Genomic DNA, 25,205 nt, shown 5'->3' with positions numbered 1-25,205 from the left:
ACCGCCTCACGGCGCTGAGGTCCCAGGTTCGATCCCGGCTCTGGGTCACTGTCCGTGTGGAGTTTGCACATTCTCCCCGTGTCTGCGTGGGTTTCGCCCCCACAACCCAAAAATGTGCAGAGTAGGTGGATTGGCCACGCTAAATTGCCCCTTCATTGGAAAAAATAATTGGCTAATCTAAATTTAAAAAAAAAAAGAACTGCACAATATTTTATGCACAGCTAAACAGGTAGATGGGATCTCACTCATCCAAAAAACAGTTCCACTAACAGCACTGCACTCAAGTGTCAGCCTAGATTATACTCAAGTCTCGGGAGTAGAGTCTCAGACAAAAATACTACCATTAATATATATTTATTTCTTAAGTTAAAAATTATTGAATTATGCAAGTGGTGCAAGACCAACCTCAATGTGGGCTTCCAATTTATTTTAACTTTCCCAGTGATTGGAAGCCTTCAAGTGACAATTAGAAATATGGAGGCATGTTATTGGGGGTTCTCCAGCATCAGTAGAAACGTCCACTCGTTTATATCTGGGATATCCCCCAATCTTCCAAAGGGTTGGCAACCAATGGAGAGAATCCCCCAGAAATTCCCAGCACTGGTTTCCTGCAAATATTTGCCGGTTACTCTTGTCAACAATAACATATTTAGATATTGCCTTTAATGTAATGAAAGGTCCCAAGCACTTCATCAGAGCATTATAAAATATAAAATGACACTAAGTCACAAGAAGAGATATTAGACAAGAAACTCAAAAGAGGGAGGTTTTAAGAAGTGTGTTCAAGGAGGAAGCACAGCCGAGAGGTGGAAAGACCAGGGGAGAGAATTTCAGAGCAAGGTAACTGAAGACACAAAAGGCATCAAAGATAACCGGTAATGTACAAGAGCTCAGAATTAGAAGAGCACAGATATCTTAAGGAGCTTTGGGGGGGGGGGGGGGGGGGGGGGGGTCTGGAGAAGATTACAGAGATAGGGGGGAATTTGAAAACAAGGTTGCAACTTTTAAAATAAAGACATTGTTTGACCAAGGGAAAACATCAGTCAGCAAGCATAGGAATGAGGTGCGAACAGAACACCCAACATTTTAATTAAGTTGTTTTTTTTCACCATGATAGCGAATTCAATAACTCAGTTCTGTGTTATGGGGGCAGAAGCACAGATAGTGAATTCAGCTACAGCTTCACTGTAACTAGAATATGGGCCAAGCCACTTAATTGTGCAAGGGGACCTAACAGCAAATGCTGGGTATTTGCCCCCAACAGCAGTGGCCGGCATTCAAAAGGCATGAGATGTGACTTTCCCGGTAATGAGATTAGCAGGCATCTAGACAGAATCAGGTGCAAATTGCCCTTTCAGTAGAAACAGCTTACTAGACGACAGAGATCAGAGCTATACTAATTTCTACAGTTAAGGAATTTGAAAGAATCTGCAACCAAATATACAGAAAGAAGGATCAAAGGAGGAAAATGGTATGATTGTCAGCACCCTCAGAAGCAGTGTGGCCCATTTTACATCAAACAGTCTGAGAGGCCTGTCCACCACCCACAACAAGGCAGCTAGGCACACATCCAAGTCTTAGAGCCAGGCCCTGCAGAAACCTTCGTTAAGGTGGTTTAAATATCATCGCTGGATCAGAAAAAGCCATTTCCCAGACTTTATTATCAACCTTGTACTGTGGGGAAACTATAAGCTGGATTTGACTCGGATTTATTTAATTTGGATGTTGTTTGAGGAAAAGAGATGTCTTAAAGATAACAGGGATCGTAGATATATTTTGGAACAAGGGGTATGTTCTACATAAGCTGTATGAAAAATGCTTCATATACTTAATTAGAGTCACGTAGTCCTGTTTGTGCAAGTTTGTTTTTCTTTAAGTTAACAAATACTCTTTAATAATTGTTAACCAACGACTGCGTTGGTTATTCTGACTGGGATTTCACATGACTCCTCATATCATTCCAAAAGCAAAATTATACACCTCTACGACTTCTCATATCATTCCAAAAGAAAAATTATACACCTCTACGAACCAATATTTCAAATTGGGATACCCTCGCAGATACCATCAGCATGGTTTGTGACATCATGTAAATATAGTGGCTAAAATGGCAGGTCAGAGGAGGCTGAATATTCTGTGATAAGTAATTCACCTTCTGAATCACCAAATATGTTCCACCATTTGCAAGGCACAAGTCAGGAGTGTTCGTGCATTCGTACAGCTCCAACCCCCGCCCCTCTCCCCCCAACACTTACCATCGCTATAGTGTGTACCATCTCCAAGATGCACTGCAACAACTCTCCAAAGCATCTTGGACAGCAGCTTCCAAACCCACGACCTCTACCACCTAGTAGAACACGGGAAGCAAGAACATGGAAACACTACTTACAAGTTTCTCTTCAAGAAACATACCATCCCAACTTGGAAATTGATCAGCATGGCTTCACCGAGCCAAAATTCCCAAGCCCTTTCCTAACAGTACTGTGGGTGTACCTATACCACATGGACTGTTGAGATTCACGGTGGCTGCTTGCCACCACCTTCTCAGGATAATTAAAGATGGGCAATAAATGTTGGCCTCGTCAACGATATCCACACCCAACACAAATGAAAAAAATATGGAAACTACCACCAATGCTCTGCCAACTAGAATATCCGTATAGTATAACCAAGGATGGCATAGTGGCACTCATGAAATATTCCTTCAGAGAGCTGACACAGACACAATTGGCTACATGGCCACCTTCTGTGCTGTACCGTTCTGACACCACCACCGTCATCATTATCTGCTAAAACAAAATCCAATGACAATACTCTCGTCAAATGCTAAAAGCCGACTAAATAAAGTAGTTCTCCAAAGTTAAGCCTTTTCTATTCAACAATTACATTCAATACACTATAAATTCAAGTAGTCCCGTCTTTCACTCAAATAGGATGGGTTGGTGATGGACAGCATGTGTATTATGATCATACTTCCATCCTGTCTTCATTATATTTTGAATGGGCTTATGTCCATGCCACCTTTGCTTCTGTTTTACGGGAAAGCAAACACACACCAAAACAAATTGTCAGCAGTTACTCCAGATTTCTTTTAAAAAGATCCCAATTTATTTTAACAAAATGTCACCTTGGGTGACCATGAAGGAAGGATCATTGCTGGTACACATACTTAATTAGCTTACAATAGCTAGCCACCCAATATTTATGCAAAACCTTTCGTAAATGTTGACAAAAGGCCACAGCGTTTCAAACCATGGTCAGGGTACCCTAGCAACTATGCTAGTAACACAGTTGTCATTTTATAGGCATACTGTAGCAAGTCAAAGGTCAATTAGTGCAGTAAACTCTCAAGTACAGACTATCAAAAGTAGGTTGATTGCTCTCGGAGGCACTAGCGCGCTTTCCTAACATTTGTTTCGCTGCTCTGCAGCTCTTTTTTTCAATGAATGTGAGAACTTCCTGTGTTCATTGCACTGTGAATAGATTTTGGCAATAAGTCAGGAAGCCAGTACAGGACTCTGTGAATGCATTGAAGCCCAGTCTTGCCACTAAATTAGAGGAATTCACATCCTCAACAATGTTCAAATTGCTGAATGGATTTGGCTTTTTTTTTAATTTGACAATGAACAACATCCGGAGGAAAAACCTTCCTAACAACAGTGGTAGGGTCATCTAGTTAGAATTCTAACTTGGATTCACTGGTTGGCTTTCACAAAGTATTGTTTGTTTTCCTTCTGCATCGATACACAGCAACTCAACTCTGCTTTGGCCGAAAGCAGTTCCCAGTGTCCCTACCTCTCCTCTTTTCCCGGACTAGCCGCCCCCCCCCCCCCCCACCTCATTTTGTTGCCTATCACTCTTTACATATGTTACTATGGAAACTCATTTGTTGCTCTTCATTATGTTACATTGATATAAATGTGTTTTACTGGCTTCATTCTTTTAAATACCTGTCGTTTAATATTGCTTATCATGAGTTTTTAGCTCACTAGGACCCGGTTTGGCACAAGCAGTCAAAAGCTTAAAAAGGATGGACGGCACGTTGGTCCAGTGGTTAGCACTGTTGCCTCACAGCACTGAGGACCAGAGTTCAAACCTGGCCCAAAATATTTTCTCCTGTCTTTATCTTAATGCCTTTTATATTCATCCAAAAAGACCTCAACCAAAATGCACGTGTGCAAATTCATATAAATATTTTTCTGAACTACTATATCTTATCAACCATGAACAATGTATAAGGTTTCAATATCTTCAGGCGATAATGTAAAGGCAATAAACTGCTACTAATCAAACATCCTGGTGACACCAACATTGCAGTTATTATGTGGCACAATTCACTGAATGAAGCAATGATTTGGTAGCAGTCATTTGGCCAAAAACAAACATTAGATCACTTGTCCTGAAATTAAATATGTAACTAGTATAATAATTTTAAGCCAATGAAATATTTTTGTTTCTGTGTCTAAAAATATATTAGTTCTCCCCCGCCCCCAAAACAATATGATTAGTTTGCGGTTGAGTTCAGATGGGAAATACAACCACGAGCATTTAAACAGCACCTTAATACAGTAAAACACCCCAAGGTGCTTCACAGGAGAGTCAACAAAATTTGACATCCAACCACATAAGGAGACATTATGAGCGTTGGCCAAATGTTTGGTCCAAGAGAGAACCTTTTTTTTTAAATTTCCAATTAAGATGTTTTTTCCAATTAATTTAACGTGGCCAATCCACCTACCCTGCACATCTTTTGGGTTGTGGGGCAAGATCCACGCAGACACAGGGAGGATGCGCAAACCTCACGTGGCAGACTGGTACAAAAGGTGAAGTTACAGGGGATCAGAGGTGAGGTGGCAAGATGGATACAGAATTGGCTTGGTCACAGAAGGCAGAGGGTAGCAGTAGACGGGTGTTTTCCTGAATGGAAGGTTGTGACTCGTGGCGTTCCACAGGGATCAGTGCTGGGGGCTCTGTTGTTTGTAGTCTACAGAATTTGGAGGAAAATGTAGCTGGTCTGATTGGTGAGTTTGCGGGTGACGTCAAGGTTGGTGGAGTATCAGATAGTGTTGAGGATTGTCAGAGGTTACCGCAGGACATAGATAGGTGGAGACTTGGGCAGAGAAATAGCAAATGGAGTTTAATACAGACAAATGTTACGGTAATGCATTTTGGTAGGTCTATCAGAGGGGAAACATACAGTAAATGGCAAAACTCTCAGGAATATATAAAGTCAGAGAGATCTGGGAGTACAGGACCACAGATCTTTGAAAGTGAAACAACAAATGGACACGGTAGTCAAGAAAGCATATGGAAAGCTTGCCTACATTGGACGGGACATCGAGTATAAATACGGCAAGTTGCAGTTGTATAGAACCTTGGTACAGCCGCACTTGGAATATTGCACACAATTCTGGTCGCCACACTACAAGAGGAGATTTACCAGGATGTTGCCTGGACTGGAGGGTTTTAGCTATGCGGAGAGGCTGAATAGACTTGGACTGTTTACATTAGAACGATGGAGGTTGAGGGGCGACCCGATAAGAGGTCTACAAGATTATGAGGGGCATGGATAGAGTGGATGGGCAGGCACTCTTTCCCAGGATGGAAGGGCCAGTCACTAGGGGTCTTGGGTTTAAGGTCCCTGCGGCAAGGTTTAGAGAAGATGTACGAGGCAGGTTCTTTTTTTTGAAACACAGAGGGCGGCGAGTGCCTGGAACGTGCTGCCTGGGGAGGTTGTGGAAGTAGATACATTAACGGCGTTCAAAAGACATCTCGACAAATACATGGATAGGATGGGTATAGAGGGATACGGCACTAGGAAGTGCTGAGGGTTTTCGCCAAGGGTGGTATCATGACCGGTACATGCTTGGAGGGTTGAAGATCCTGTTCCTGTGCTGTACTGTTCTTTGAACAGGGACCCAGGGCTAGAATCGAACCCAAGTCCTCAGCGCTGTGAGGCAGCAGTGCAAGAGATAGCTTTTAAAGCAGTTGATATATAAAGCAGGAGAGACAGGTAGAGAGGTAGTGAAAAAGTTCAAACACCAACAGTGGAGCTCTGTACAGCAAAGTAACATTGCTTTTTGCATAAAAATGCTCGGTATGGAGAAGATAATAAAAATATCAGTCTCAACCGATTCACCAAAGGGAGGGTGGAAGAAAAGAGCTGTACCTCTTATCACAGAATCATTTACACTCCTTTGCAACTAACTCAAAATGACTGAGAAATGGTCATTCGCACGTCCTCTTCAGGTGATCAATACTATGTAGGGCATGGAGAAAATAGATCAGCCATTTATTTTCCTTTAAAATAGCCTGACAATACACATATTCAATGCCAAAAAGCTATGTTTTCTGCACTTATTTTTCTCAATTTGATTGCCATGGCTATTTTATTGAAATTGATAAACATATTCACCATGTTTTGTTAAAGTAAGCCACTGCAGTCAACATGAACTAAATTTGGAGTTAGGACTCCAGAGCTTCACTGCAGCAGCAATCTACTGTAAGCCAGTTCTTGGTATTTAAAGAGACAATGCCTTCATTTTCTAGCGATAAGCTACACTTTTATTTACCAGCATGTGGTGCGTGATGCCCGTGACACGAAAGGTGTATCATGATATTCAGTGCTTCTAATTTTTTCTCCTCCCCAAAGATTTTTCTTCAAAAGAAAATCCCTTCAAAACTTTATCAGTCGTTGGCAAGAACTATATAAAATGTATTCAATGATGGAGACTTGAGGCCAGTCATTGTGCTTCTGATGTACTTGGTGTTGTTTCTGGCACATTTGATGAATGCGCATGTTACTGCAAAATGCTGTGGTTAACAGAACAAAAATCAGAGCAGCTTATTTTAGAAAGTAGAAACTATGGTTTAAGAGGCCAAAAATATTGTGTACTGAGGTGGATAAACAGAGAATAGGAAGAAAAAGTTGAAGAAAACTATGTTGATAGAATAACTTGAAATTTACAAAAGAAAATCATATCTAGTAGGTCACAGAAGTTACACACAGCTGTGATGCATCACAGAACAGTTTCCACCATTATAGTGGACATATATTGCTCACAACTAGATTTGTGATATCTTATTTGTGATGTTTTATTTAAGGAACTTAATGGTTTCATGTAGTGAAAAAAAAGTTACATCTTAGGCTTAGAAACAGCTTGGTTTCTATCATAACTGACTTTGTGAACCATATCATAAACATCATAGCTGAGAGAAATGTAACCAAATAGTTATTGGAGGCCTAGTTATCAGGTGGTTTTCAAATCCTAGCCATTTATTGCAGCTGATGGGCTACATGCACAAATTCGTTGGAGGAGTTTTCTCCCTATTTTAAACAATCGGGGGCGGGTGGATTGAAACCTGCAAGGAAATAGACTAAACCTTTTTTCCTGACCATTTAAACTGAAAAAAATGTATAAACAAGAAATATGAAAAAGGAGCACAAAGGAAACAAACACAATAAAACTTGAAAGAAAAGGAAAACATAGCAAAAGTGTAACAATCTGTGGCTGCATGCCAGAAAAACTGAAACTGGTGGGCCCTTGAAGGATAAAGGTGAGAAAGAATTAAAAATCAGGTTGATTCCAACCAAGAGAAAAACCAAGCCATGAACATGCAAGATCAAAATTCACAGAAATAAGGGCAGCACGGTGGCGCAGTGGGTTAAGCCCTGCTGCCTCACGGCGCCAAGGTCACTGTCCATGTGGAGTTTGCACATTCTCCCCATGTCTGCGTGGGTTTCGCCCCCACAACCCAAAAATGTGCAGGGTACATGGATTGGCCACGCCAAATTGCCCCTTAATTGGAAAAATGAATTGGTTACTCTAAATTTAAAGAAAAAAAAGAAAATTCACAGAAATAGATGTCTGCAAAATGAAATTGCAAAGACGAATGAACATTTAAAATCACACGCTTTAAAGCATCCGAACCATTGCTGTGAGAGGCCAGAGGGCAACATATTTTTAAGCATTGTGTAACTTGTTAGGAATCTGCCCTAGAACATGCAGATGGTCAGTAATGTCATATATAAGCATATATGTCATATTTAACCTTGGTCAGGCCACATTTGGAGTACTGTGTGCAGTTCTGGTCACCTCATTTTAGGAAGGATGTGGAAGCTTTGGAAAAGGTGCAGAGGAGATTTACCAGGATGTTGCCTGGAATGGAGAGTAGGTCATACGAGGAAAGATTGAGGGTGCTGGGCCTTTTCTCATTGGAACGGAGAAGGATGAGGGGCGACTTGATAGAGGTTTATAAGATGATCAGGGGAATAGATAGAGTAGATAGTCAGAGACTTTTTCCCCGGGTGGAACTCACCATTACAAGGGGACATAAATTTAAGATAAATGGTGGAAGATATAGAGGGGATGTCAGAGGTAGGTTCTTTACCCAGAGAGTAGTGGGGGCATGGAATGCACTGCCTGTGGTAGTAGTTGAGTCAGAAAATTTATGGACCTTCAAACGGCTATTGGATAGGTACTTGGATTAGGGTAGAATAAGGGAGTGTAGGTTAACTTCTTAAGGGCAGCACGGTAGCATTGTGGATAGCACAATTGCTTCACAGCTCCAGGGTCCCAAGTTCGATTTCGACTTGGGTCACTGTCTGTGTGGAGTCTGCACATCCTCCCCGTGACTGCGTGGGTTTCCTCCGGGTACTCCGGTTTCCTCCCACAGTCCAAAGATGTGCAGGTTGGGTGGATTGGCCATGACAAATTGTCCAAAATTCTATGATTAACCTAGGACAAAAGTTCGGCGCAACATCGTGGGCCGAAGGGCCTGTTCTGTGCTGTATTTCTCTATCTATCTATCTATAAGGTGTCAAGACTCCACTTTCTACCATCTCTTCTCTTTTAGATAGTTTACTGAAACACAATTATTTCAGGCTGACGGTTAGGAATGCTTTGGACTATTAGTACAATTCTGAATAGAAGAAATGAGCACGGTATCCTATTGATTTAAGGGTTTTCTACAGCAGCCATAATTTTCATCCTCTGTCACAAAATCCATATTGTTGCTACTAAATCCATGCCCCTCCAAGCCACCATCCAAGATTGAACTATTTTGCATACTCTGAGGGTGAACCAGACTGCTCGCTATCATAATATCACAAGAAACCCGAAACTCAACTTCCGACTCCAAATCCTCTCATCCTAAATCTTAGGATGTTATTCCACCCACTTTCATATCTATCTCAGCCCATCCACCACTGAACCTTCTTCATCCATGCATTTGCACTTCCAGATCTGAACATTACAATCTTCGACGAGCCAGCCCGTCATGTTCCTCCCTGCCTGAACTCACCCAAAGCTCTGCTGCCTGCTACTGTGTTAATACTCACCAAGTTCTGCTCATTCACCAACCTGTGCCTGCTGACTTGCAGTGTCTTGCACTGCCCCAAATATTACAACTTAAAAATTATCATTCATAGAATCACAGGTTTGAATTTTTTCAGAGCTGACTGAACCCTTCCCCAACTAACTATACTGGACTTCAATAATCTCCATTCCTGTCACTCAAATCTCTAGTGCCACCCTCCATACCGACCATCGGCTGTCATGTCTTTAGCTACCTCGTCTCTATCTTGAATTTCCACCTAGAACCCTTTCCATCTCCCTCTGCTACTTTAAGACTGCCTGCCCTTTCACCATCTTTTTGATTAAGCCTTTGCTCATCCCTCCCAATAAGTTTTGCATTTGACTCTACATCCATTTTAAACTTTCAGATGTGATGGAAGTTGTTCCTGCTGCATTTTTGATATGAGAAATAGCTTATTGAAATTCCTGATATCCAGCTTATAACAAAAAACATTGGCAGCACATAGTCGGTTGAGGACAGATTCCTATAACGTTTAGCAAGAGTGTTCAAGCAAGATATGTCAATTGCAATGGTTAATTAGCATATAAATATTGTAAGAAATTCCTTGGTAACTAAGTTAGCTCTGGGGAAAAGTGCCAGTTCACATCTCTGAATGTTAACTGCTGCAGGACCAAGAATTATGAACTTGACAGTTTCATTCTAAGTATCTAGAAGTTCTACAGAACAAATTGATGCTTTAACTCACCCTGCTCAATGAAAACATAAAAAATTTTCAGTCAATAAATGTATATAACAAGTTAACCATTCCAACATCTATTAAGACCTCGTAAATTTGAGAATGATTTTACCTACTTTAAATGATCTGCCAAATTAAAGCTATTTTTGCATATCATGAATGAAGACAGTATGTTATGCTTCTACACCTGAGGCTGGTTTAGCACAGGGCTAAATCACTGGCTTTGAAAGCAGACCAAGGCAAGCCAGCAGCACGGTTCAATTCCCATACCAGCCTCCCCGAACAGGCGCCGGAATGTGGCGACTAGGGGCTTTTCACAGTAACTTCAGTTGAAGCCTACTTGTGACAATAAGCAATTTTCATTTCATTTCACTTCCAGAAGCATCTCAAGAAACGTAGTTACTGACAGTAAAAAAAAAAGCAACTCAAACTAATGTAATTAATCTATACAGATACTTTTGTTGGGTTGCTGGGGTGTGGAGGGGGAGGAGTGTTTGAAAACAGTGGCTGAGATTTATTTTGCTTACATTGCAGATTACACTGGAAACAAGTATGCTTAAGTGAGTGTAACTAGTCCCCAATGTATTTTATTCAACACGTATTCAACTGAGTGGCTTTTAACAACACTGGTAAACAGCAGCCAGATTAACACCACAAAGTACAAACTCTTCCAGTAGACAGAAGGAAGCTGTTTCCAAGATTTAAAACAAGCTCTGCTAAAATCACTAACCAATCATTAATTACTGAGTTTTAACTAGCATTATACTTTACTGCACTGATGGATGAACACACCTAGCTCTCAAAAAGCTGCTATGATTCGGTTTTAAATATATAAACCATTTTAAAAGTGGGAACTTAGCAATTGCAGCATGCTGTTTAAATATTCAAGATTTTGGGAGAGGTGGTATTATAGTGGTATTGTCACTGGACTAATAATCCAGAGACCCAGGTTATGGTCTGGGGTAACAGATTTGAATCCAACCATGGCAGTTGGTGAAATTTGAATTCATCACCTGGAATTAAAAGTCGAATGATGACCCTGAAAGAGCATTGCCGATTGCCGTAAAAACCTATCTGGTTCATTAAACCCTTCAAAGAAGGAAATCTGCCGTTCCCTAACCGGTCTGGCCTACATGTGACTCCAAACCCACATAGCGATGTGGTTGACTCGTAACTGCCCCCCACTGAAATAGCCTCGGGGTGGGCAACAAATGCTGGCCCTGTCAGCAACACCCACATCCCAAGAACAAATTTTTAAAAAGCTTTCAAAGCATGGTGTGCGAGATTTTAAAAAACAAATGATGGCCATTTGAGAATGCCAAAAATTCTCGAGAAAGAGACAGTTTCACGCTTTAAACAATTACGGGCAGTTGAAGAGAACCCCCCTTTTCAAAAAAAAACTGAATCAGGCCAGTTACATTCAAAGTAGAGTTTTAGTTGTTAATTGCAAGTCAATAAATCAGTAATCTATATAAAGTGTAGCAGACAAAAAAAATAAGAGTACAGGGCTGAGCACAACCTCAACTGTAACCGTGGGAACATTAGACTGGCCAGAGGATGGTTGGCATGGTTCTTCAAAAGGCCTTTTATTTGAAGCTTCAGGTTGTTCACATTGCTGCTCTTAATTGCCAAGCGGAAAGGACTTGTAAAAGACAATTAGAAAAAGTAACTTTATTTCATTCACATGAATAGTTTTAAAAACTAGAGACGTTAGTACCAAAACAACATTGACACTGATATTTGAAATGACAGGGTGCTTAAATTAAATTGTCATGCCCAGACAAATACAAATGAGAATTATTTTCAAGGATCAACCTTTAATAAGATTTATATACAAAGCAAAATCTTAGCTTTTTAATAGTTTGTTCACCCAACGATGCAGTAAAGTTTCATACTAATTAAAATGCGAATGATTAATTTTTGCACAGCATGTTCTACATCTTCTTGGAAACAGCGTATTTCTGTCTACTGGAAGGTTGTACTTTGTGATGTTAACCCAAGTGCTGTAAAAAGCCACTCCGTTGAATATATGGTTAAGGAAATACATTGGAGAAGGCAAGTCACATTCACTTAAGCATTTTTGTTTTGAATGTAATCTAAAAGTAAGCAAATTACATCTCAGTCACTGTTTCCAATGGCTGTTCATCTTGTTGTCTTGTCTATTCATTTTGTTTTCGAAGGAATATTGTTTTTTATATCACAACTGACAGAAAGTATGACTACATCAGTACATCCATCTCACAAAGTGACAAGGACATTGTTGACCTCCAATGTAAACAGAAGTCATTACAAAATTTACATTAACAAAACTCATACCACAGGTTGACTATGGGGAAAGCACATCTTCTTCCCTCCCCAATGTAAAATTGCACATATTTTGGTTCCCTACTTCTTGTTCACTTAGATTTCAATATATTTGCCCAGCTGCTTTTTCAATGTATTTTAAGTAAAAACAAATGCCAATCTTTGGTAGATGAGAAAGTAAGTGACAAAATTGTACTTGTTCACATCCATTTCCTGTGTCCAAGGATTAAATGACATGCTCACTAAAATCCTGTATGCGTGTGCACAGTGCAAGTGATTCAGTGACTTACACTCTTGTTTTGTTTAGTGTAAAATTAGCACATTATCAAACCGATTCAAATAAATACATTTCAAGGAAATCATGCTGCCCTTCTACCAGACAGTAGCAACACTAGACAGTTCAGACACAGAAAGTAAACTTACGAAAATGCTCATTGTGGCTCAGCTCTGAAGCCAGCAACGCCAGGAAGATCCCAGGTTTTATCCTTGGTCTGTACTAAGTAACTGCACTTAACAAGCAAAATAGTAAGACATTATAATTCGCACGGTTAGGGAGGGGAAAGACATCAAGGCTTCTGCTTCTTTTTTTAAAAAATACATTTAGAGTACCCAATTCTCTCCTTTTCCCCCCCCCCCAATTAAGGGGCAATTTAACGTTGCCATTCCACCTACCCTGCATATATTTTGGGTTGTGGGAGTGAGACTCACACAGACACAGGGAGAATATGCAAACACCAAACGGACAGTGGGCCGAGATTGTACCCGGATCTTCGGCGTCATGAGGCAGCAGTGCTAACCACTTATCACCTTGCCACCGGAAGGCTTCTGCCTACTGTCGTCAACCCCTGCTGGAAGAGCATTTAGGTGCAGGATGCGGAGAGGCAAAATAATAACCTTTAATATTATCACAAGTAGGCTTACATTAATACTGCAATGACGTTACTGTGAAAATCCTCTGGTCGCACCACTCCGGCGCCTGTTTCCGTACTCTGAGGGAGAATTCAGAATGTCCAAATTACTTAACAGCATGCCTTTCGGGACTTGTGGGAGGAAACCGGAGCACCCAGAGGAAAGCACACAGACACTGGGAGAACGTGCAGATTTTGCACAGTGACTGAAGCTGGGAAGCGAACCTGGGACCCGGGCGCTGTGAAGCAACAGTGGTAACCACTGTGCAATCCCAGCTAACATTTTCAGTGCTTTTGGAAAAAAAAACTGTAGCTCGAGAAGGAATCATCCTCTTGGAAGGAAAGGAAGAAAATTGGAAAGAAAAACTGGTCAGAAAAAAAAACTGCTTACCTTCACAACTCAACACTCCAATTATTACAAATCAGCTTACTGCTCAATTTTCTGGGTTTGTGCTATCACCAGAGAACCTCACCTCCGAGTTGGGAAATGTAGGGAAATCTCAGTCACAGCAGCCACAATTCCATTTATTGGATGGAAAAATGATGTGAACTGCTCATAATTTCCCAATATGGTGATCCAGCAGGTGAGGATATTTGCTGGCAGCACCAACTCAGGAAGCTGCCTCCTGGGTATCCAGCATTAAAAAGTAATCAGATTTATCATCAATAACTCTGAGCTAGTCTCCCTTTAATGTACAGATTCCCGAGGCGTAAGATTTGGTTGGCCCAGCCAATATGTCAAGCTGGCATATTTTGTGCACTGGCAATTGGGCTTTGTTTTGGGAGTGCAGAGACCTCACATGGTACATTGGGGCTTGAGGGAGGCCTCAGAGATTGGGACAAATAGCATTCCGATATCACGCTGCACTGAGTTCCAGCGAGCGGAGCTCCTCAATGCATAAAGTGGAGCTAACGTGGGTGGAGTTTTGTAGTCATGTGTTTCTCAGTGCTGAGCGCGCTGGGAAACACACGGCTAAACGCACTTGCTATGGGACTTTTTTTCCCTTTTAGTTGAACAGCGTCCATATGAATATTGATTGCTTCAATTTATAAAAAAACACTTGATTCCTGTGAAGTCAGTACACTTGTTGAGATGCAAAACTCAGTTACAGATCAATAATGCGATCACTTGGTCGATAAAAATCTTCAATAAGATAACATGAACGTAGCACTGCTGAGGACCCGGGTTTGATCCCGTCCCCGGGTCACCGCCCGTGTGGAGTTTGCACATTTTTCCCGTGTCTGCATGGGTCACAGCCCCACAACCCAAAGATGTGCAGGCTTTGGCCATGCTAAATTGCTCCTTAATTGGGAAAAAAAGAATTGGGCCCCTACAAACAACACACCCTTGTTTCTGGCAATTTGCAAACATTGCCTAAAATACACACCAAGCAATTAATGTTCTCTTACATTTAGCATTTTGGTGCTAAATCAAAGTTTATAATAACAATAATTCAAATGTAAAACCTGTGCAATTTGAAAAACAATTACAAAAAAATTCTCTTTCACCTAACAGGAAAAAGAGAATGTGCTGCAGGTGGGTTCAAACATGAAAACGTACAGTGAGGGAAAAATACATTTGAATACCGTTTCTAGATTTAGCAAGAAAAAGAGTGAGACGGGTTTATTTCACTTTGTTGCCATTTATCAAAAACAAATTCAACCTTTTGCAGCCATGCTTTTCAAGGTTTACATACTTAATTGAAACTATATAACAATGTGACAGAAATACTCATATCTGTGGTGCAACAAGTAATATTTTCACATTGTATGCAATTACACTTGTGGTTGTTTTTTAAGCAGCAACCTATTGAAAATATCAGTTACATGTGACAAGGGAGTTATTGATAAAGCTTCACTTGGGTCTTCACTCTTCTGTCGGTTCTTGAATCAATGTATGCTTTATAAGATTCAAACCTAGGACGGCAGGTCTCCTGGGTACCTAGACAGCAACTAATAATCACGCAGAAAAATAGAAATTGCCAGACCAAAAAAAGAAGAAGTTTGTCTAGTTTGCCTCCTGCCACCCGAGCAGCATGATACAAATGGTCACAGCAATCAATCTCTATCAATTAGTCTACAACAGGCCTAAACATAAAGCAAAGAAAATCCCAGTGATAGAAAGCCATGGTCACCTGCCCTCCCAAGTATGCTACCATCACCATATCAAGTTTCAAATTATTCATAAATCATATCCCAAAAGATAATCTTGTGAAAGAAATGAATTTACATTTGAATTAATCTGAACTATCTGCTTCCACTGTTCCCCCAGTGACCACTCACTCACTGAAATATTGGGTCTACTGTTCTGCAGCAGCCACATTTAAAAATTGCGCTTTTTGAGCTCTCACTAATCTGAGCAGTCAGGGACATACCCCTGCTCCCGGTAAATAAATAATTCAGATGATCAACCCTATTCTAGTTTAAATGATGTTCTATATTAAAACATAGCTTTAAATATAACGAATGCAGTATAATGAAATAATTGTCAAATTAGTTGAGTAATCAAATTTTTGAAATGCGTACAATAGTCTTCTTTGAACACATGTTTGGCAATTCAGAGTTACAAATTAAAAATGTACCCACTAGCACACAGTAAAGAAGCTCAAGATGGTTCAGTGGATTGAGCCACTGGACACGTGTAGCAGATGAATAACACTAATGTTTGAATACGGCAGTTATATCCCTTCAAAAGGAAAATCTGTCAGCAGAGACAATCAAGCATTTATTTTTACTGTGCTTCAGGAACGCTTACTGGTGTGGATCAACGACAAATGACAAACAGAACTATCCTGCAATGGAAACATAAATCAGATGATCTCCAATGATGACAATTACTCTGATGAATTTGAAGACATGCAAAAAAGTAGCAAGTCTGAGGGTTGAAAGTGTTTTAGAACCCAGCAAAGGGCCACCAAAATGTTGATTAAAAAGGGAAAAAATAAAATGAGTGTAACGAGCCAGGAATATAAAAAACATGAGTTATTAGAAGTATATAAAAAGAGTAGTCGAAGTAAGCATTGGTCCCTTAGAAACAGAGGTAGGAGAAATTATGAGGAAATGGAGGAGACACTGAACCAATATTTTGTATGTCTTCATAGCAGAAGACACAAGTTCCATACCAAAAATAGACGATAACCATGGGGCTGTAAAGAGTGAGGAAATTATTAAGAGATAAAGTATTGGAAAAAAGGGACTGAAGTTCGACAAATGCCCGAGTCCTGATGGCCTATACTCTAGCATTACAAAAGATATGGCTGCAGAGATCATGTATATGCTAGTTATGACTTTCCAAAATTCCTTTGTTTCATGAATGGTCCCACTGGGTTGGATGGTGGCAAACGTTACACCACTTTTCAAGAAAGGAGGAAGAAAGAGAACAGTGAGCTATAGGTCAGCTAGAATCTATTATTAAGGAAGTTTTAACAATGCATTTAGAAAAGCATACTATAATTAGAAATGGTCAACATAGTTTTACTAAGGGAAATCATGCTTCACAAATTTGAGATTTTTGAGGATGTAACTGGGAGGATAGATAGAGGGGTACCAGTAGACATAGCATACCTGGATTTCTAAAAGACATTCAACAAGGTGTTGCACCAAAGGTTAATAGGTAAGATAAGGGTTCATGGAGCTGAAGGCAATATAAAAGCATGGATAGATAATTGGTTGACAGATCGAATGTCTATAAATGTGTTTTTTTTAAATCAACAGGCAATGAATAGTAGAGTGCTGTAAGGGTCAGTGCTGGGGCCTCAGCTTTTTACAATGTATTTAAAGACTTAGATGAAGAGACAGAAAATAATCAATCTAACTTTGCAGATGATACCGAGCTAAGTGGAAAGGTAAGTTGCAGGGAGAACACAGACTGCAAAAAGACAGACTGTTTAAGTAAGTGGGCAACAAGATGGCAGATAGAGTGCAATACTGGGAAGTATGAAGTTATCCACTTTGGGCATAAGAATAAAAAAGCAGAAAGTTTATTTTAAAAGGTGAGAAACTTAAGTGTTTATCTTCAAAGATACTTGGGTGTGCTTGTACAGGGAACACAAAGTTAGCATGCAAATGCAGCAAGCAATTAAGAAAGCAAATGGCATGTTGGCCTTTATTGCATGGGGATTGAAGTACAAGGATAAAGAAGTCTTGGTACAGTTACACAAAGTTTTGGCCAGACCACATCTGGAGTAGTGTGTGTAGTTTTGATCCCTCATTTAAGAAAGGGTATACGTGCTTTGGTGGCAGTACAGCGAAGGTTCACTAAATTTGTACCTAGAATGAGGCGAGGGGGTTCATCCTTTGACAAGGCTAGTAAATTTGACTTATATTCGTTGGGGTTTAGAAGAGAGTCGATCTCATTGAAGCCTACAAAAATTGCATGGGACTTGATAGGGTGGATGTCTAAAAGATAGTTTCTATTGGTCAGAGAATCTAAAACGTGAGGGCACAGTCTCAGGATAAGGGGCCAATCATTTCTGACTGAGATGTGGAGAAATCACTTGAAATGAATGAAAATCGCTTATTGGCACAAGTAGGCTACAAATGAAGTTACTGTGAAAAGCCCCTAGTCACCACATTCCAGCGCCTATTCGGGGAGGCTGTTACGGGAATTGAACCGTGCTGCTGGCCTGCCTTGGTCTGCTTTCAAAGCCAGCGATTTAGCCCTGTGCTAAACAGCCCCAAAGGGTTCACTCAAAGGGTTGTGAATCTTTGGAATTCTGTACTCGTACTTCAGAGGGTTGTGGATGTCCCATCTTCGAGTACATTCAAAACTGGTATGGACAGATTTTTGGCCTCAACGAATTAAGGGATATGGGGAGTGGGCGGACAAATTGAGTTAAAGCCCAATATCAGCCATGATCATGCTGAATGGTGGAGCAGATTCAATGGGCCATGTGGTCTATCCTTGTTCCCGTTTCTTATGTTCTTACTATTACTGTTTTGTCAGTAATTTTGTTGTTTCATCAAGTTAATTTATATCAGATAGTGTTGCGCTGGATGCGGAGAAAGCGTTTGATAGAGTTGAGTGGGGGTACCTGTGGGAGGTGCTGGAGCGGTTCGGATTCGGGGAGGGATTCATCAAATGGGTGAGGCTGCTCTACGCGGCTCCGATGGCAAGTGTAGTTACAAATGGAAGGAGATCGGAGTACTTTAGGCTCTACCGTGGGACCAGGCAGGGGTGCCCCCTGTCCCCCTTGCTCTTTGCACTGGCGATTGAACCTTTGGCTATGGCGTTGAGGGAGTCAGGGAGATGGAGGGGTCTGGTGCGGGGTGGGGAGGAACATCGTGTATCGCTGTATGCCGACGACCTGCTGTTGTATGTGGCGGATCCAGAAGGGGGAATGCCGGGGGTGATGGAGCTGTTAGCGGAATTTGGGGGCTTCTCGGGCTATAAGTTAAATTTAGGCAAGAGTGAGGTATTTGTAGTACACCCGGGTGATCAGGAGGAGGGAATTGGGAGACTCCCATTTAAGAGGGCAGTGAAGAGTTTCAGATACCTGGGGGTGCAGGTGGCCAGGAGTTGGGGGACTGTCCATAAGCTTAATTTTACCAGGCTGGTGGAGCAGATGGAAGAGGAATTTAAAAGGTGGGACATGGTGCCGCTATCGTTGGCGGGTAGAGTGCAGTCCGTCAAAATGACGGTTCTCCCGAGGTTCTTGTTCCTTTTCAGTGTTTGCCCATCTTTATCCCTAGGGCCTTTTTTAGAAGGGTTACGAGCAGCATCATGAGCTTTGTTTGGCGCATGGGACCCCGAGGGTGAAGAGGGTCTTCTTCGAGCGGGGTAGAGATGGGGGGGGGGGGAGCTGGCGTTACCCAATCTCTCGGGGTATTATTGGGCGGCCAATTTGTCGATGGTGCGCAAGTGGGTAATGGAGGGGGCAGCATGGAAACGGATGGAGAGGGCGTCCTGTGGAGATACAAGCCTGGGGGCCCTGGTAACGGCGCCGTGGCCGCTCCCTCCTACGAGGTATACCACGAGCCCGGTGGTGGCGGCTACCCTCAAGATTTGGGGGCAGTGGAGGCGACATAGGGGAGAAGTGGGGGGCTCGATGGAGGCTCCGTTAAGGGGGAACCATAGGTTCGTCCCGGGGAACATTGATGGGGGATTTCAGGGTTGGCACAGAGCGGGCATCAGACAGCTGAGGGACCTGTTTATTGATGGGAGGTTTGCGAGCGTGGGGGAGTTGGAGGAGAAATTTGGGCTCCCACGGGAAACATGTTCAGGTATCTGCAGGTAAAGGCATTTGCTAGACGGCAGGTGGAGGGATTCCCTTCGCTTCCCGCGAGGGGGGTGAGTGACAGGGTGCTTTCGGGGGTCTGGGTCGGAGAGGGGAAGATATCTGATATCTACAAGGTTATGCAGGAGGCAGAGGAGGCGTCAGTAGAGGAGCTGAAAGCTAAGTGGGAGGGGGAACTGAGGGAACAGATCGAAGACGGGACATGGGCTGATGCCCCGGAGAGGGTTAATTCTTCCTCCTAGTGTGCGCGGCTTAGCCTCATCCAATTCAAGGTGCTGCACCGGGCCCACATGACTGGGACGAGAATGAGTAGGTTCTTTGGGGGTGAAGACAGGTGTGTCAGGTGCTCGGGGAGTCCAGCGAACCATGCCCATATGTTCTGGGCATGCCCGGCACTGGAGGAGTTCTGGAAGGGGGTGGCGAGGACAGTGTCGAGGGTGGTGGGATCCAGGGTCAAGCCAGGATGGGGACTCGTGATTTTTGGGGTTGGGGTGGAGCCGGGAGTGCAGGAGGCGAAAGATGCCGGTGTGCTGGCCTTTGCGTCCCTAGTAGCCCGGCGAAGGATCTTGCTACAATGGAAGGATGCGAGGCCCCCAAGCGTGGAGACCTGGATCAATGACATGGCAGGTTTCATTAAGCTAGAGAAGGTCAAATTCGCCCTGAGAGGGTCGGTACAAGGGTTCTTTAGGCGGTGGCAACCTTTCCTCGACTTTCTGGCTCAACGATAGGGTGCGGGGACAGTAGCAGCAGCAACCCGGGGGGGGGGAGAGACGATGACTATGTTTGTTTATTTAATTTAAATTTATTTTTAAGTTCTTTTGTTGTTCATTGGGGTTGGGGGGGTGGGGGGGATGTGATACATGCGTCGATACGGTCTGGGGGTTGTTACAATTATTATGGGCTATTTTGTTGCATTTCATTGTTTGTCGTTATGTTTTATATTTTCTGTACAAAATTCCAATAAAAAAATTTTTTTTTTTTTTAAAGTTAATTTATATCGAGCGCAGAGTCGATGGGTCAAATGGCCTACTTCTGCACTGTAGAGATTCTATAATATTGCACTATTGGTTCAATAAAAAGATTAATTCCTGTATTTCCAAGTATCTTACGAGATTTTCATTTCAGCACACACCTCCCAACATTTTCAAAAGGAAATATATTTCATAACACATGAAGATTATATACAAGAATCGCTCTGATCCACATCCAACTTATTTAGTTAAATGGTGTTTGGATGAACATGTTTTTAAATCATCGAATTACACAAGACTAATCAGAACTATGGCAATATAAACAGCTTGCATTTAGACAGCAGATTTATTCTATCAGTACACTTATAGGTTATGATCTGGTGAACTGAAATGTTTCCCCCCCCAGTCATGTCAAACCATGCAAGGTGGTACGGTATGGTTCAATAACATATCACACATTAATTGCCTGGCGTATATTTGAATGCCAGGTATGGCACAAATTGTGGACAGCGCAAATAAGTTTGATACTTATATTCGGGACATTGTCATATTTTCATGCCAAGCACAAGATCATTGATCATGTGGGTGGAAGTGTTATGTTACATTCCTGAAGACGTAATAACCATCTGTAGCGATGATAAAGCTCATAATAATCACCAGTGTAGTCAGCTATCCCCAGCACTTGCACCTTTGTGCAGCACATTCTGGCAGTGAGTCAAGCAGTTTCACTGCATTATTTAAACCCTCAACAGAAACAGCATTATGCACTAAAACACATTTGAAACACTCTTGAATGCCAATTCAACTACACTAACATAAAAGGGGCAACGCGTCCAAATAAAAAACATGCAGTGAGAGGCATACAATGCTCAAATGTGGGTGTGATTATGATTTAAAGCACAGCAACAAAACATAACCAATTCACTTGTGCTTCTCCATCGGTGTCATTTTCCCTTTAAAACCTTGACATGTATGATGCATATATGTTCTACATCTATTAATATACATGTTAATGCTAGTTTAAAGCATTTTATTCATCAGTTGAACAATTTGCAAGCTACTCAATGGCAATGGTTTTAAATCATTCTCCTTGATATATTATAAACATTAAAAACAAATTCTCACCTTTCTGCAAGTTAGACTACTGCAATTACACTTTTCGGCACCTGCACCTTCCCAAAATATGTGCCTGCAAACTAAGTTACTCACTGTAAACAGTCAAGTATCTACCATTTTCCCTTCTTTCCACAAGTATAATACAGTCTTTGTCGTTTTGAACAGGCAAAAGTTCTAAACGGCTCCTGAATATTTGTACTATGCAGGTTTAGTAATTTGAAGGTTTGCGTTCAACAAGGCAAAAAAGTTATTCATTTTCAGTCAGTACAAGTAGCATTCCAATTTTGCTTTGGAAAAGCAAGATCAATATCACCCACCACACATACCTGCATAAAATCGAATCAGGCAGCCGATTTCAACATCCATTCCTTCCTCTTGCACCCGACAAGGATCTTTAAATCCCAGTTTAAAGAGGTACCCATTTTGAATTTCGAGGGGGCTTTCGTGCGGCTCCAGCCTCCTGGTAGTTTCGCCGTGGAGTTGCACGTAGATCAGTGAGGCTTCAGCTTGGGGGCCGGTTCTGGCGGTGCCGGTCAGGGGGTCACACCGCGATTCCCACCTGTCCACGGTGTCACCTGCGGCGGTGCCACTTGGGTTCTCCGGACCTGCTGCCATGCTGTCCGAGGCTGGGGGCCGAGCGGCGCTGTCCACGGCCGCCGGCTTGAAAGAGGCGAGTGGCAATTGGAGTTGAGTGGTGTTAGTGTCCAGCAGAGGCCGGAGCCTGTTGGTTTCAGAGTCGTTTGAGTGCTGCCCGGCACTGCCCAGGGACAGTCCTGCGTTGCCGTGAGCATGTCCTTGCCGGGTGGGAGCAGCCGGCCTGGCCAGAGAGACATACCCCGACCTGGCGCTCCTCAGCGTCCCCAGCACCCTGCCGCCCGCCTCGGCCGGCTGGCGGGGCCGCAGCAGCCTGGCGCCCAGCTCGGCCGCCGTGGTGTCCAGGGTGCAGAGGAGCGGCCGCGGGCAGCAGGAGGAGGAGGAGGCGGCCGAGTGCCCGCGGTCGTAGAGGTGCAGGCAGCCCCGCCGCGCGTCCGCCCGCACCCACTCGCGGTCCGCCGCGCTCAGCCTGCCGCCCGCCGCCCTCCGGCGGTCCAGGCTGCGGCCGGGGCTGGGGGCAGGCGCGGCGGCGGCAGCAGAGAGGTTCCGCCTCAGCCTCCGGCGGGACAGCAGCGAGTCGGAGCGGTTGTTGTTGCAGCTCTGGTTAGCGGGCTTGGGCTGAGGGAGTGGGGCTGAGGGGCACGGCGCTGGCCCCCCACCTCCTCCTCCTCCTCCCCCTCCCCGGCAGGAATCCCGCCTGGGAAACTCCTCGGCGCTGCTGCCTTTCAACTTCACACTTTTACACCTCGGGACAGCCGAGCACTCCCTGTGGAGACGGCGATCCGCCAGCGCGCCTTCCATCTTCCCCGGTGGTGTTGTCGCTCCTCTCTCCTCACTCACACAATGTCCCCTCGCGCTTTATTTCAAAAGCCGCCCCTCTCGTCTTTTGCTGGATTCGAGGCGGAATGACAGCATCCTGGGGGGGGGGGGGGGGGAGGGGGGGGAGAAGTGTCAGCGGCTTTCCCTGCCTCCCTCGCCCTCAGCGCCTCCGGCTGACTATCGCCATTGCTGGGTGGAAGACGCTCGAGCGCCGGGCGGGCGGGCGGGCTGCACTGAGCGCGAGAGGGCGGCCCCCGGCCTCGTGCATCATTCAGCAGCCCGCGCGCGCCTCCCCTTCCCAACGGCTCCTCCTTCCTCTCCCAACGGCTCCTCCCTCATTGCATATTCATGAGCCTCGCTCCTCCTCCCGCCCCCTTCTTCCCAGCCAGACTTTCTGGAGCAGTTTCATCAATGAAGCGCGATAGCGTCCGGGCTGTGCGCGCACGGGAAGGGGGTGGAGCTGCGTCAGTGATCATAAAGAGCCTGTCCCCGTGACGTCACAGTCCCCGCGCACACAGACGTTGAGGCAGCCCCTCCCACTCCCGGAGCGTAGGGGCAGCCCCTCCCACTCCCGGAGCGTAGGGGCAGCCCCTCCCACTCCCGGAGCGTTGAGGCAGCCCCTCCCGCTCCCGGAGCGTAGGGGCAGCCCCTCCCACTCCCGGAGCGTAGGGGCAGCCCCTCCCACTCCCGGAGCGTAGGGGCTGTCGGGAGATGTTGTCCTGTCACTGCCCCCCTCCGCCCCGGGAAAGGGAAGCAGGCGAACTACAGTTCCCGGCGCGCGGCACCATCTGTAGCCCAGAGCTGGATACTTTTCCCAACTCCTGGTGGCTCAGCACCCCCCCCCCCCCCCCCCCCCCCCCAAGCACTGGGAACCGCACACTGCCCCCCCCCCCAAGCACTGGGAACCGCACACTGCCCCCCCCCCCCCCCCAAGCACTGGGAACCGCACACTGCCCCCCCAAGCACTGGGAACCGCACACTGCCCCCCCCCCCCAAGCACTGGGAACCGCACACTGCCCCCCCCAAGCACTGGGAACCGCACACTGCCCCCCCCCCCAAGCACTGGGAACCGCACACTGCCCCCCCCCCCCCCAAGCACTGGGAACCGCACACTGCCCCCCCCCCCCCAGCACTGGGAACCGCACACTGCCCCCCCCCCCCCCCCCAGCACTGGGAACCGCACACTGCCCCCCCCCCCCCCCCAAGCACTGGGAACCGCACACTGCCCCCCCCCCCCAAGCACTGGGAACCGCACACTGCCCCCCCCCCCCCCCCCAAGCACTGGGAACCGCACACTGCCCCCCCCCCCCCCCCAAGCACTGGGAACCGCACACTGCCCCCCCCCCCCAGCACTGGGAACCGCACACTGCCCCCCCCCCCCCCCAAGCACTGGGAACCGCACACTGCCCCCCCCCCCCCAAGCACTGGGAACCGCACACTGCCCCCCCCCAAGCACTGGGAACCGCACACTGCCCCCCCCCCCCAGCACTGGGAACCGCACACTGCCCCCCCCCCAGCACTGGGAACCGCACACTGCCCCCCCCCAAGCACTGGGAACCGCACACTGCCCCCCACCCCCCCAAGCACTGGGAACCGCACACTGCCCCCCACCCCCCCCCCCAAGCACTGGGAACCGCACACTGCCCCCCCCCCAAGCACTGGGAACTGCACACTGCACCTACCGCCCCCACCCCTGCACTGGGAACCGCACACTGCACCCCCCACCCCAGCACTGGGAACCGCACACTGCACCCCCCACCCCAGCACTGGGAACCGCACACTGCACCTCCCGCCCCCACCCCAGCACTGGAAACCGCACATTGCAGCCCCACCCCAGCTCTGGGAACTGCGCACTGCACCTCCCCCCCCCCCCCCCCCCAGCACTGGGAACCGCACACTGCACTCCCAGCTTTAGAAATCACACGCACTGGAAAAAAATCATTATGTATGCGCAGCTTAGTGTCCGAACATCCATTAGAACCAGAGAACACCTGCTCCCCACAGCAGACATTGTGCCCCCCCACCCCCAAGCCCTGGAAAAACACACGCAGCCCCCAAAATTGGAAACCAGCTCTCATCCCCCACCCCCCCGAAACACTGGAAGCCATCGCAGCACTGGAAACCACCCATTCCAGAGCGTACATCAATGGAAACCCACCTCCACCCCAGCACAGAATACTATCCCCTCCCCAGCACTGAAAAC

The 25,205-nt window shown here is 45.1% G+C and overlaps 1 protein-coding gene across 1 annotated transcript in view; it reads right to left on the bottom strand.

Moving 5' to 3' along the window:
- The window catches only part of LOC119965755 (PH domain leucine-rich repeat-containing protein phosphatase 1-like), a 247,012-nt gene extending 223,615 nt beyond the window's left edge, over positions 1-23,397 (bottom strand). The window contains 1 exon segment of the mRNA XM_038796547.1: positions 21,916-23,397. Coding sequence (XP_038652475.1) covers positions 21,916-22,984 — 1,069 coding nt within the window. The 5' untranslated portion in view covers positions 22,985-23,397.
- Positions 23,398-25,205: the final 1,808 nt, after the last annotated feature.

The sequence above is a fragment of the Scyliorhinus canicula genome, chromosome 5, assembly GCF_902713615.1.
Source record: "Scyliorhinus canicula chromosome 5, sScyCan1.1, whole genome shotgun sequence".
In the NCBI taxonomy this organism is placed as follows: Eukaryota; Metazoa; Chordata; class Chondrichthyes; order Carcharhiniformes; family Scyliorhinidae; genus Scyliorhinus; species Scyliorhinus canicula.
The sequence above is the reverse complement of the archived record's forward strand: the minus strand, read 5'-3'. Positions and strand labels throughout refer to the sequence as shown.